Here is a 12,498-nt window from a genome sequence, read left to right as displayed (position 1 = left end):
TTTATATATGTTTGACACTTTTCATAATAAAAAATTTTATAAAATTAAATTTAAAGGATTTTGGAGAATAAAAGCAAATGAAAATAAATATGAAAGGCTACTTTGAACGTATTTTCCCAAGGTTTTTAGTTGGATAAACAATTGGAATATAGCAAAAAGGGTACTTCTTGTGAATTTTTTTTAATTATAGCAATCAAAGTTATTACCAGAAATATTTTAATAGAAAATGATTTATTTATATTAATTATCTTGTAGTTTCTGAATGATGTTATTGCTAACAGCACTAATATTATAGCAACTGATAGTAATAAAGGACTGCTAAATAATTTTTTCTAAAATTTTCAGTATCATATATTTAAATGTTATTTCCCTATGCATAAAAGCTTTCTAAAATTGGCTCAGATAGTGCTCTGAAACCCACTTATGCTCTATTATCTATAAACACATATGGTTGTCTTCATGTATCCTACAAATATCTTGCAAGTACCTCTCTCTCCAAATACACTTTAGGGAAAAATTCTACCCTCAAATTAACCAAATTATAGAAATTTTACACTGATAAAGAAGATATGAACTTTTATAAAGTATTCAGTTTCCTATGTACCTTCTCCATACATTGTGGAAGAGGCAAAAACTCTATGCTGAAAAACTTTTAGAAATCATGGCTCCAAAATTGGAATCTTCACTCCAATGCTTTTTACATTTTGAGTATGCTGGACTCAGTATGTGACAAAACATTTAAAATCCATCAACAATTGGTAAAAGCCATCATCATCATGATATCTGTTGTCTTTGGAAACTATTCAAATTGCTCAACTATTATCTTGTGTTGAAGCTGACACTAAATACAATGAGGGCTAAAAAGGGAAATGGGATACTCAACCCACACTAAAGGATGCCAGAGAGAAGAATAGATGGTTCATGGAGAGAACGAGCAAACTGAAGCATGGTGGAACAACTGAAGCATTTTCCAATGTTGGCAAGGAAAACGCTCAAGGAGTCATGACAAAAGGCCCCTCCCCATTAGGCTCTCAGCAAGCTGATTGATTCTGAGCTTCCTTTCAGTTCATATATTCACTAGCCATTGGTTTTCTGGTGGGGATTTTTCTATTGACTTAAATATCAATAATGAATAATTAGTGCTTGGTGTTTTTAGAAAACCACATATCCTCAGATATGTGGATATGTGAGGATATCCTTGATATCCTCAAGGATATAGTCACTCTGCTTCCTTTGTAACTTCCAGTGGCATGTACTTTTAGAGATTTTGAAAAGCTTCATTTCAACAATGTGATCCAATTTAGTGGGTCTTTGCAGTTTAACAAAGCAAAATTCTGAATGAGGGCTGTATTTTTATATATGCTATTCCCAGTCTTCTGGTTAGATATTACATTATGGGTAATAAAGACTTTGATTATAGTTGCAAGTCTGAAAACCAGGGGCTAGGGATATGAACTATTATTTGACCTATGCTGAAATTTCAAGCAGATAACAATTCTCACAAAGCAGGCTTGGAATTCACAATTTCACTTATACGACTTCTATGAATGTACCATGACATATCCAGAAATCCATATGAGCAGTGGAAAAATAAAGCATTTCATGTCCTTCTACAACAAATCTTTTCTCAAGTACTGCTTTCTGTCATTATTTTACATAATATGTGCTCCACTCACTCCAGACCATGGTACATTTCCTAGAAGGAGCTGCTTGCAGATACCCCATGCAGAGAAGAGCCAGCACAGCACACACTATCATTCAAAACTTCAGAAATTCCACCTCAATGCAGGAATGTCATTGTGCTAGCTGAAAAGAACAAGCCATTTTGCTGATGCAGCAAGAATCTTAGCTTAATCCATGCACATATTCTCTTATTACCTTGCAAAAAATTCATGCATTCGAAAAAGTAACAAAAGTTTACCTGAGTGATCCACTTTTGTTGAAGGAATGCTCATAGGAGACATTATCTATACCATAAACATATGAATATCTAGATCAATTCCAAGAAATGAACCAACTAGATATCCATGATGATATGCAGTGATGTTTTGCATACCCTGAGGGATCCCCAGGATGCTAACTGTCCCACTGAGAACTGCCTGGGTAGCCAAAGCCTATGTGAAGTCAGTTGAGTGTAAACCAGGATTTATTATACCATTGAAGTAATGCCATATAACTAACTATATTCTCATCCTAGTTGACAAGAACCCATTTAGCCCCAAGGGTTTTTTGTTAAGGGAAACAAGACCATTAACACATTCTTTAAAAAACAAAACAAAAGGCTAAGTGTGGTGGCTCACGTCTGTAATCCCAGGACTCTGGGCGGCTGAGGCAGGAAAATTCCTTGAGCCCAGGAGTTTGAGACTAGCCTGGGCAAGATGATGAAACCTCATCTCTACAAAAATACAAAAATTAGACAAGTGTGGTGGTGCACACCTGTAGCCCCAGCTACTTGGGAGGCTGAGGTAGGAGGATTGCTTGAACCCAGTAGGTAGAGGCTGCAGTAAGCCTCTACCGTGAGTGTGCCCTTGCACTCCAGCCTGGTAAACAGAGCGAGATTCTGTGTCAAAATAAATAAATAAATAAAATAAAATAATAGATGAAATAAAACAAAATGAAGAACACACAATATTTTAAAATAGTAAAGTCTGCCTTTGGACCTCCATCTTTGCATTTCCTCTTTTATCTTCTAGTCTGTTTTCCCCCGAATCCTATAGCCCTTTCTATCCTTAATATTTCCAAAATGCCTCATGTTCCAAATTAACTGCCTTGTTATCTTCTTTCCTCTTTTAAGAGTGGCATTTCTTCAGGCCAGCTATTTTCAGCTGTTTAAGAGGAAAGCAATTCAATTGGTTTAATTCCTATTCATTAATAACTGATAAGGCATTAAGTATTTGTATTTTAGAAGGGGAGGCAAAATGAGTATCAAATTTTAAGTTTGGTTAAATAAAGTGAAAAAAATAATTCATTATAAGCAAAAATATTTTGTGCCAAGGAATCACCAAATAAGTAGAATAATCTATCTTAGGCTATACACCTGTTATCAATTTCTTTACACAGGTATTCTTAAGCAGAGGTGCACAGACTTCTTTAATTTTATGCAAAATTGTGAAGATGATTCAAAGTCTGTACCTCTTTTTCTGGAAGAGAATCAACAGCCTTCATTCAATTCCCCCCAAAATGTCCTAGACTTCAAGAAGCTTTAAGAACTGCTGTTCTAAGTTGCTCCAAGTTCTTGGATTTTTAATTAATTTTGGAATTAAAGAACTCTTTAAACACTCAAAACTTTTTCCATAGCACTATCATGAATCCCAGGCAGTGGCCACTCCAGTGGCAAGACATAGAAGACAGTGCAAACAGGAAACATGTATAAGGATTCAAATGTACGCCAGTGTTATCTGTAATTCAAGTATTTGCAATATGAATAATTACAGACACATCACACACCTTACTCCCTATTTGCAAAAAGCCAAGTATTAATCTTCTTTGTGCCATTCACCTCTGCTCATGTTTAATAGCTAAACAAATTAAAAATTAAAAAGTTATTTCCATTATCCTTTTAGAATTATCTTTAATTAGGAAAGTGCTCTGTTTTAAATGTTGACAGCTGTCTGCCAGGGGTTTAATTTAAAAGTAGCATTCTATTATTTCCCTTTGAAAATATGAAAAGGTTACACATTTTCACATCATTCACTATCAACTGCTGCAAAATATTACTATTTTTTTGACATGGTGTCTTGCTATGTTGCCCAGGCTGTGGTACAGTTGCTCAATCATTTCTCACTGCAGCCTGAACTCCAGGGCACAAGCAATCCCGCCATCTCAGCCTCCAGAGAAGCTGGGACTCCAGGCATGTGTCACAGCACCTGGCTTAAAATATTCTTTATTTCCATGGTGTCGTCAGGATTTTTCACATACATGTTCAGTGTCAGAATGTGCAGCAATTGTAAATATCGTGAAAAAACAGGATATTATGAAAGACAGTGTTTCTTATAGCCCTGTATCACTTTCTAAATATTATGTTCTTTCATATGTAATCAGTGATTTAAAGGGCAGTCATCAATAACATTTGCAATGGTTAAGGAATTAAGTCTTAAATAAAATGTACATCCTAGATATTGTTTCTTCCTGTTCCCAAGACAACTTGTCCAGTAATTATCATACTATGCTGAAATAATCTGTAATTCAATTTTTAATTTTAAAAATATATAACTTTTTAAACAAAATACCATAATTGTTAAAGACAACTAAGTTTTTGAATCAAATAATGAAGTTACAATAATATACAGAGTGAATTATTATGGTTATATAGCTAGAGTTTGGGTTACAAAATTTTTAAAAGGACAAAACATTCATAAAGATGTTGGATAACGTCTTCAAACGGATTTTTATTTTCATAAATCTAAAAGATGCACCCTCTTAGGCACTGTGATTTATCAATCTTCATGATATGCCAATTTTTGCAATGAAAATGTGATGAGAACTAAACTTGAGGACATCTTTAGACTCACCTGTGTGGCTATTCCTTTTGAAATAGGTGGTAGAGCTGGATTTAGATTTGGACGTAAGATAGGTTGAGTTGGAACCAATGGAGCTTGAAGACAAAGATTTTCCTAGATTATCAGAACTTTTCTTGATGATATTGGTAGCTGTCTTACTCCAATCTGAAAAAAAAAATGACATCACCCTATCAATCTGCTCTACAGGGAATATGAACTGCTCTGAAAAAATCATCACTGCATTATTTATCAGGAGCATCTGATTTTCTGATATGCCGGCAATGGCTCAGAGAAGAGACTGACATGTAAACAATAAGAGGATATTGATAATTTCTTACTTTGACCTTGTATATGTACTATTTAAAATCTCACTTTCAATATCCCAAGGATGAGAAGTAACCACTGATGGTAAAAGAAAAACAAAGAAAGATAAAGAAAAGAAAAAAGACAAAGTAGGTTTTTTTCAGTTTTTTTTTCTTTTTTTTTTTTTAATACTGAGAAAAATCTCTTTGCTTAATAATGTAATTGGGGATCTAGAAAATGTGGAAAGGTGAGTCTGGTATAGTGGAACCTCTGGGTATATGGGTTGTTAAATTAGACATCAAACCTCGGGCAACTCATTTAACTTGTATGGAATTCATGCTTCTCCTTTGCAGAATAGAAGGGTTGGGCTCAAAGTTCTCTGATCTCTTCCAGCCCTGATATTATACGATTCCAACTAGGCATCTTCACATGCTCCACTTCAATAGCTTGCTACCACTGGGACTGGGTTGCTCTGACAATGAAAGACTGAATGACAAACTTTCCCATCTACTTGTAGATGTAAAATTTAATCAACAACTCTTTACCTGAGTTATCTGCTAACCGAAATCTACCACAGCAGAGATGCCGCCGCCACTGTTTCTGAACATTCTCCTTCATAGCACAGTGGAAGATGAATATAAATAAGCCTGTGACAAAAGAAAATATAAATATTTAAGCCAACTGACACATCTTTAAAGAGAAATCTTATAAAATACATGGATTCATTTTAATTTTAAATTTTTTACATCAAAGTCACTAAGAAAGAAAGATCTTAAGGAAATGAATCTTGCAGTATGTAGCAGACACTTTAATCCTTTAGAAGAGAACACAAAGGCTCTGATAAAACTAGAATAACCACAGGGATCTGATTCTGTCTTTGCCTGTTCTGTTCAGCATTCATTATGACAACCTAAAAGCCAAGCTGAAATAAGCAACATTCAATTCTAGAAGTATTTAGTATTTCCCACATATTTGTCCTAAAATTACGTTAAAACTTTCCATACATATTTTAACAAAAGAGAAAATGGAAAACACACATAAGCTCATCATCTGTTTCAATTTGTGTATTCTGAGCTATTTTACATATGTATATTATAGTTATATTCATAGTATATTAGCTTGGGCCATAGAAAAGTGGTCTTTTTGCAGGTGAAACATGGCACCAAATCAGCAAAATCATGTGGCTCCACCTGGCCTACTTTAGCTTTTCAAGATTTTAACACAGAAATATTTCCATAATGAGAAATAGTCTTCATATTTATAGTCACTCCTTGTGCTTATCAAAATCTGTGTCATTTGTATCTTAGAAGCCAATCCCTTTTAATTTTTCAGGGCATTTGCCTCTGCATTTTAACCCTCTCCTTGAGGCGTCATCAATCTTTCTCTTGATTCCTCTATACTTCGTTATGGCCATTAACTTACAAGCATACTGTTAAAACACTTTTTTTAAGAACAAACAATAAATTCCTCCCTTAACCTCCAATTTTCTTCCAGCTTCAATCTCTTTATTCCTTTTCCCAATAAAACTTCTTGAAATGGTTAACTTTTGCTGCCTCCACTTTTTCTGACACCTTATCTTCTCCACCCAGTCCAAACAGATTGCTATCCACATCCATGACCCTACTATGACCACTCTTGTAAGAATGATGGCAACTCCAATATTGCTAAGTTTCCCATGACCACTTTACTAGACCTCTCGGCAGCACTCAACACAATCAAACAGCCCTTCATTCTCAAGGTCATTTTCTCCCAGTTTTCTTCCTAATTTGCTGGGGATTCCTTCTTGGTCTCTTTAGTAGATTCTTTTGCTTTACTCTAAAAAGGTTTACATGTCCATGACTTGGTCCCGGGTTTCCATCTCTTCTATGGTTACATTGCCACTTTGGGTACTAACACTTCTAAAATATAAGCACCACACACTGATTTTTATACTTGGTTCTTCCCCTTTCTTTCCCCTACCCCCCACCAGGACTCCAACACATATTGCTCATAGGACATCTTCATTGGGCTGTATCTCCCCTTGGCAGCATCTCACATCCCAGATGTTCTGAACAGAAGTCCTTGCAATCATGACCCTCAAACACACACACATCCCTTTAATTCTCAATGTGTCCAGCTCATTCCAGCCCAATACCATGCTGAACGCTCTTCTCCCAGATCTTTCCATAACACGTTCCTACCTGTCATTCTGGTCTCAGACCAACTGTTAACTCCTCAGAGAGGCCCTCAGCAACCGTTATTTTTTTTAAATTTTAACCTTTAGTCACTCCCTTTCACATATCTTTTTTTCACAGCATTCCTCAGTATCTGACATTCTTGTATTCCTCATTTATTCATTTATTCCTTTGCTTGATTGTCTCTTACTAGCAGATAATAAGCTCCAAGAGAACAGGGATATTTGTGTATTCAATGCTGTGCTGGCTGTTTCAAGAATGATGCAGGAACTTGACGAATGTTTATTGATGGAACGAATGGTAACCAAGATCAATCAATCACGTAGTCTACATGAGTTAATTGAATGCTTACATGTATACTCTAATGTGTTAAATGTGTTTGGAGACACGGAGGCTAAAAACAGGAGTGAGCGGTCAAATTAAGAGGTAATAGGAATGAAAAGAAAACACATTTAAGGAAAAAGTTTCTGAAAAGCATGCAAATAAGTTGCTGAGGTTGTGTCCCAGTAAAATATTAAGCAGTATACCTACATAAGTGAGGGCTTTTTAGGGGGTCTGGGGCTTGAACTGAACCTTAAGTTCAGTAGGGAAGTGAGGGAAGTTTCTAGGAAGGGTAATTGATTCAGTGACAATTTATTAAGCACTGCTAAGCAGGAGGCACTGTGTTTTAGGAGTTGGAGATTCAACGGTGAACAAGGTAGGCAATCCTTGTATTCATGGAACAAAGGGTCTAGTATGGAATGGCATAAATGTAAAACTTATGACAGTCCTTTTAAGGGATCATTAAAACTTATATGTTCCTTTTGAATATGGAGTATTCATCAAAAAAACTACATTGCAGCTTGTACAATGGAAAAAGTGGGAAAAAGTCTTAACAGTACTCTCTTTAGACTACTGTTTGCATAAATTTGCAAAATAAGTCTAAGGTTATGCTTACATGTTTTATTTTTTAATACGAAGATTCAAAGCGGCCCTTAGTTTTCAGAATAAATTACATTATTAGCAAATGTTATTATAGAAAAGGAGCTTAATTTCTACATGATGGGTCCTGATCACAGTAAAATGACTAGGCTGATTCTCCTCTAGGTTTAGTTTGTTGTTTGGTGATTAGCAACTGAGCACAAGCCCTGATACTTAATAGGTGCTGTCTATAAATTCCTATTTAAATTACTGAAGAATTATTACATATTTTGACTTGCAGAAAAATGTCACTATGAGAGTACTGACTATATTTGGTCATTGATTTTAAGTAGATGACCAGCCCATAAAAAAATTCTTCGGGGCTGGACGCGGTGGCTCACACCTGCAATCCCAGCACTTTGGGAGACTGAGGCAGGTGGATCATGAGGTCAGGAGCTGACCAGCCTGGCCAACATAGTGAAACCCTGTCTCTACTAAAAACACAAAAAATTAGCTGGGTGTGGTGGTTGGCACCTGTAATCCCAGCTACTCAGCAGGCTGCGGCAGGAGAATTGCTTGAACTCGGGAGGTGGAGGTTGCAGTGAGCCGAGATCGCACCATTCCACTTCAGCCTGGGTGACAGTGTGAGACTCCATCTCAAAAGAGAAAAAAAAATTTCTGGGAAATTTAAATATGTTGATCTCTGAGACGTATGAATAAGGCATGCAATTACCTAAGTAATAGTGCATTGTATTATTACTATTATGTCATTTGATATTAATATATGGTTATATATTTATATAAATAAAATATGATTTTATTATATAATTTATTACTAATACTTTATTGGTAATGAAGTAATTTGTAAAGGAAATAAATCCTAATGATCTATTTCTTTGAAATGTTATATCAGATAGGGTAGAGAAGTTTTTTTTTTTTTTTTAAGAGACAGATTCTTGCTCTGTTTCCCAGGCTGGATGGAGTACAGTGGTGCAACTGTAGCTCACTGCAGCCTTGAACTCCTGGGCTCAAGCAATCCTCCTGCCTCAGCTTCTTATGTTTCTAGGACAATAGGCATGTGCCACCACATCTAACTAATGTTTTGTAGAAATGGGGGTCTCACTATGTTGCCCAAGCTGGTCTAGAACTCCTGGCCTCAAACGATTCTCCTGCCTCAGCCTCCCAAAGCACTGGGATTACAGGCATGAGCCATCGTGACTGGCTGGGAAGTTCTAATTTAACAAAAGAAAAGCACTAATAAATATCAATCAATTTCAATTATTTAGAAAGCAAACAAGCACCTCGTGAAGGTCCCTGTGCCCCAGGTTGGGGAGGAAGAGTTGGAGAGGGCACTGGCTGCACACTGTCCTGGCCTGTGCCAGGGCATTACAAATCTCAGAGTAAGGAAAGATTTTCTTCTATATTCAGAATCCCTCAGCGCAGGCTTTGCAGGCTGATCCTCCTTCCCAGGAAGTACAGAAGAGATATCATTCGGTTAGGATTTCATCCTCACACTCTATATGACTAAATCTCATTGCTTTTCAAAGCCTTTCCATACCTACCACATTCCCTAATCAGGTTGCCAATAGTCAATCCTTTCAATAAGCAAATACACTTTGTACCACCAGCACTTTGAATAAGCAAAAGTGTATAAATAATTTTAATTGGTCACTAGATTCTTTTAAGTTTTGTAGACAGGGTGGCAGTTACAGAGTAGAGTGGACTGAAGGAAGCCTGAGGTAAGGTAAATAGAGGCTACAGATGATGGAGGCTGCAGCTCTAGAGAAGGAAGTCCACTTTGTCTCAGCTTACTCTATTTTCCTTTAACGGGGTCAGAATTTCCAGAATTTGTTCTTGGAGGTATTTTTGTCACACAGCTAGAAATATAGGTAACTGTGTATTCTTAAACAATTGTTTAACAGAGTCACATTTTAGAGCTGGAGGGGAATATAAACTTCAACGAAGGTCTTTTGTTCCTAAGCATTAATCCAGGTATTATTCATTAGAGGGCCTCACATTTAGCAAATGATTTTTAGTTCTGGGTAGAAAGAAAAATTGCTGAATGTTGCTTCCCTTAATACTCTATTATTCTTTTGTAACACTTAGTAGTTTTTCTGTATGCTATATATCCTGGAAAAAACATTCAGAGGTTGTGTCTGGTGTTTCGAGGACATCAGAAAAGAACCAGGTCACAGATTCAGTTTCTTAGCCTTGTTGGGGTAGTAAAATGTGAATTATTTTGAGAATCAAATGCTAATCACAGTCAGAGAGGATAAAGTTAAAGATAAGACTGACTTAATAAAACAATTTTTTAGATTGTATAGTGCTGCCCTATATCATAATTATATAACATTAAATGACATTGTCTATTTTTAAGTAACCATTGTGGTCTGTAAATATACAGGCACTCAATAATTTTTGGAAACACTGGAGAGGAGAAGTCATTTAAATGTTCTACCTTCCACCATGAATTGTGATGCTATGGAACAAAATTACATAATAAGTGTAACAAATTAGAATTCTTAGAAATGAATATATTTTAAATTTTAAGGTATTGTATTTATAATATATATATATGGTGAATCTTATCATCTTGAGATACATTTCTATTTTAAATAAGAATAGGAGTCTCATAATAGGTTATTTTACTATTTGTAGTAACTAGCCCTTTTCCCATGAATTTAAGTTAGTCTGGCAATAAATATTATACCAAAATTCCTCCAGGACAAAATAGCCCTTTCAGAGTTCAGTAGTGGGCAGTGTGGCAGGCATCTGGATCTGTAACAGTGCACACAAGCAATATGGAAAGAAATTCTGAACACTTCAGGAAGGAGCAGTAGAAATGAAGCCAGAGAGCCAAGGGCACCTGGAGGCTAATGTGAGAAAACATGGCTATTCCCTCTTAAACTCTGAGGTTGAGGGTTTTTTGTTTTTGTTTGTGTTTTTCCTCCATCTACTTATAGATCTCAGTGTCAGAAGCAGGACTAAAATCACAAACTTTAATAGAGTTCTATGTTGACAACCAAGAAAATCTGTTTGATTTCTCATTCCAATCTCTGCTTTCTTTTGTTTCGAGATGGAATCTGGCTATGTCGCCCAGGCTGGAGTGCAGTGGTGCGATCTTGGCTCACTGCAACCTCTGCCTCGTGAGTTCAAGCAATTCTCCTGCCTCAATCTCCTGAGTAGCTGGGATTACAGGTGCATGCCACCACCCCTGGCTAATTTTTGTATTTTTAATAGAGGCGAGGCTTCACCATATTTGCCAGGCTGGTCTCAAACTCCTGAGCTCATAATCTGCTCACCTCAGCCTCCCAAAGTGCTGGGATTACATGCATGAGCCACCTCACCTGGCCTCTTTCTATCATTTTTTTCCCTTTGCTAATCTTCACACCACCTAGGAAGAAGATGCTGTTCTAGCTTTCTGGAAAGAGCATTAAGATGTGACCAGGACCAGGACAATCAGGTTTTATTCTTCATAGTACTTGAAGCTTTATTTAACATTGCCCATAAAAGGTAGAAATAAAATGGCCCAAAAGATTGAATGCAGAGTTAAAGCTTTTACATCATCCTGAAAAGCTAGTGCCAGTTTCAAGAAACCTTCATATATCATAAAAGGGAGCTCATGATAGACCTTTTTTGGTGCATTTTAGCCTGGAAAACTACCACTCTGGAGAATCCAAGCCAAAATTCCTTAGAATTAAGTTTCTTCAGCTTGATAACTGCCTTGCTTCTTTAAGAATCCATTCCATGCTAGAACAATAAGGAAAAAAACTTTCACGCTTGTTAAATGAGCAGATTCCTAATCAGCTCCCTAAACTTTCATCCCATCCTTAGTCCTGCCTTCATTTCACTTCCATCTTTCACTAACCAGAGGTATATGCTTAGCTTTAAAAAAAACTGTAATTATGAATTGAAAATGTTTTAATTCTCAGTAAAATTTGCAATTTCCTCATTTAAAATAAATAACATTTTAATTGTAATGGAGAAAGGGTGTTGCAAGTAACATACAAGTGCTGAAAGTGGGCTATGGAGGTTGTTAGGACAGAAAATTTATCAAATGCCAACTTGTCTAATACTCCTAGAGAAAGACTCTTATGGGCCAAGGCTGGCTCAGCAAATACAGTGAAGGAAGATGGTGAATAAGCAGCCAAGGAGCTTTTCAAAACTTGGAGTGAGAAACATTCTGAAAAATCTCAAGTAGTGAATTTAACTTTTGATATCTAATCCTTTCATCTACCAGAGAACACAATCAAGTAGCATGTTTGAAAAATAATAATACACCTATTTCTAAGTATTGGCATTATATTTACTGTAGACTGCATGGGGTTGTGTTTAACCTTCGTCTTGTTAGAGCTATTTAACTATTCAGGGGGAAAAAGATACACTTAGATATTTAGGCTAGAAATTTGGCTCCCACATAGAACTCATTCCTTTTGCTTGTTTGAGGCTACGATCCATGGCTTTCTGGGGGCAAATGTAAAATCAGTAGCCAAAGGATGTTCTCATATCTTTCTGGTTATCAAAAGTTAAAGAATTTCTAGAAAGAGTTTCCCTGGATACTACTATACAGTAAAATTCGAGGCAATGCATATTGTCATTTATTTGGTGCTCTAAAAATCCCT

General features: G+C 36.2%; 1 protein-coding gene across 5 annotated transcripts in view; it reads right to left on the bottom strand.

Annotated features, from left to right (window-relative positions):
* ADGRG6 (adhesion G protein-coupled receptor G6) overlaps positions 1-12,498 on the bottom strand; it is a 140,652-nt gene that overhangs the window by 3,395 nt on the left and 124,759 nt on the right. For 3 of the 5 annotated variants that reach the window (XM_024248991.3, XM_024248992.3, XM_054558236.2), the window contains 2 exons: positions 5,348-5,449; positions 4,512-4,664 (listed from right to left, as the gene is read on the bottom strand). In XM_024248991.3, coding sequence (XP_024104759.1) covers positions 4,512-4,664; positions 5,348-5,449 — 255 coding nt within the window. Of the gene's footprint in view, positions 1-1,921; positions 1,968-4,511; positions 4,665-5,347; positions 5,450-12,498 lie in introns of all 5 variants that reach the window. The other 2 variants (XM_024248994.3, XM_024248993.3) reach the window with 1 other exon arrangement.

The sequence above is a fragment of the Pongo abelii genome, chromosome 5, assembly GCF_028885655.2.
Source record: "Pongo abelii isolate AG06213 chromosome 5, NHGRI_mPonAbe1-v2.0_pri, whole genome shotgun sequence".
NCBI lineage: Eukaryota > Metazoa > Chordata > Mammalia > Primates > Hominidae > Pongo > Pongo abelii.
Note: the sequence above shows the minus strand (reverse complement) of the source record. Positions and strands in the feature narration are given on the sequence as shown.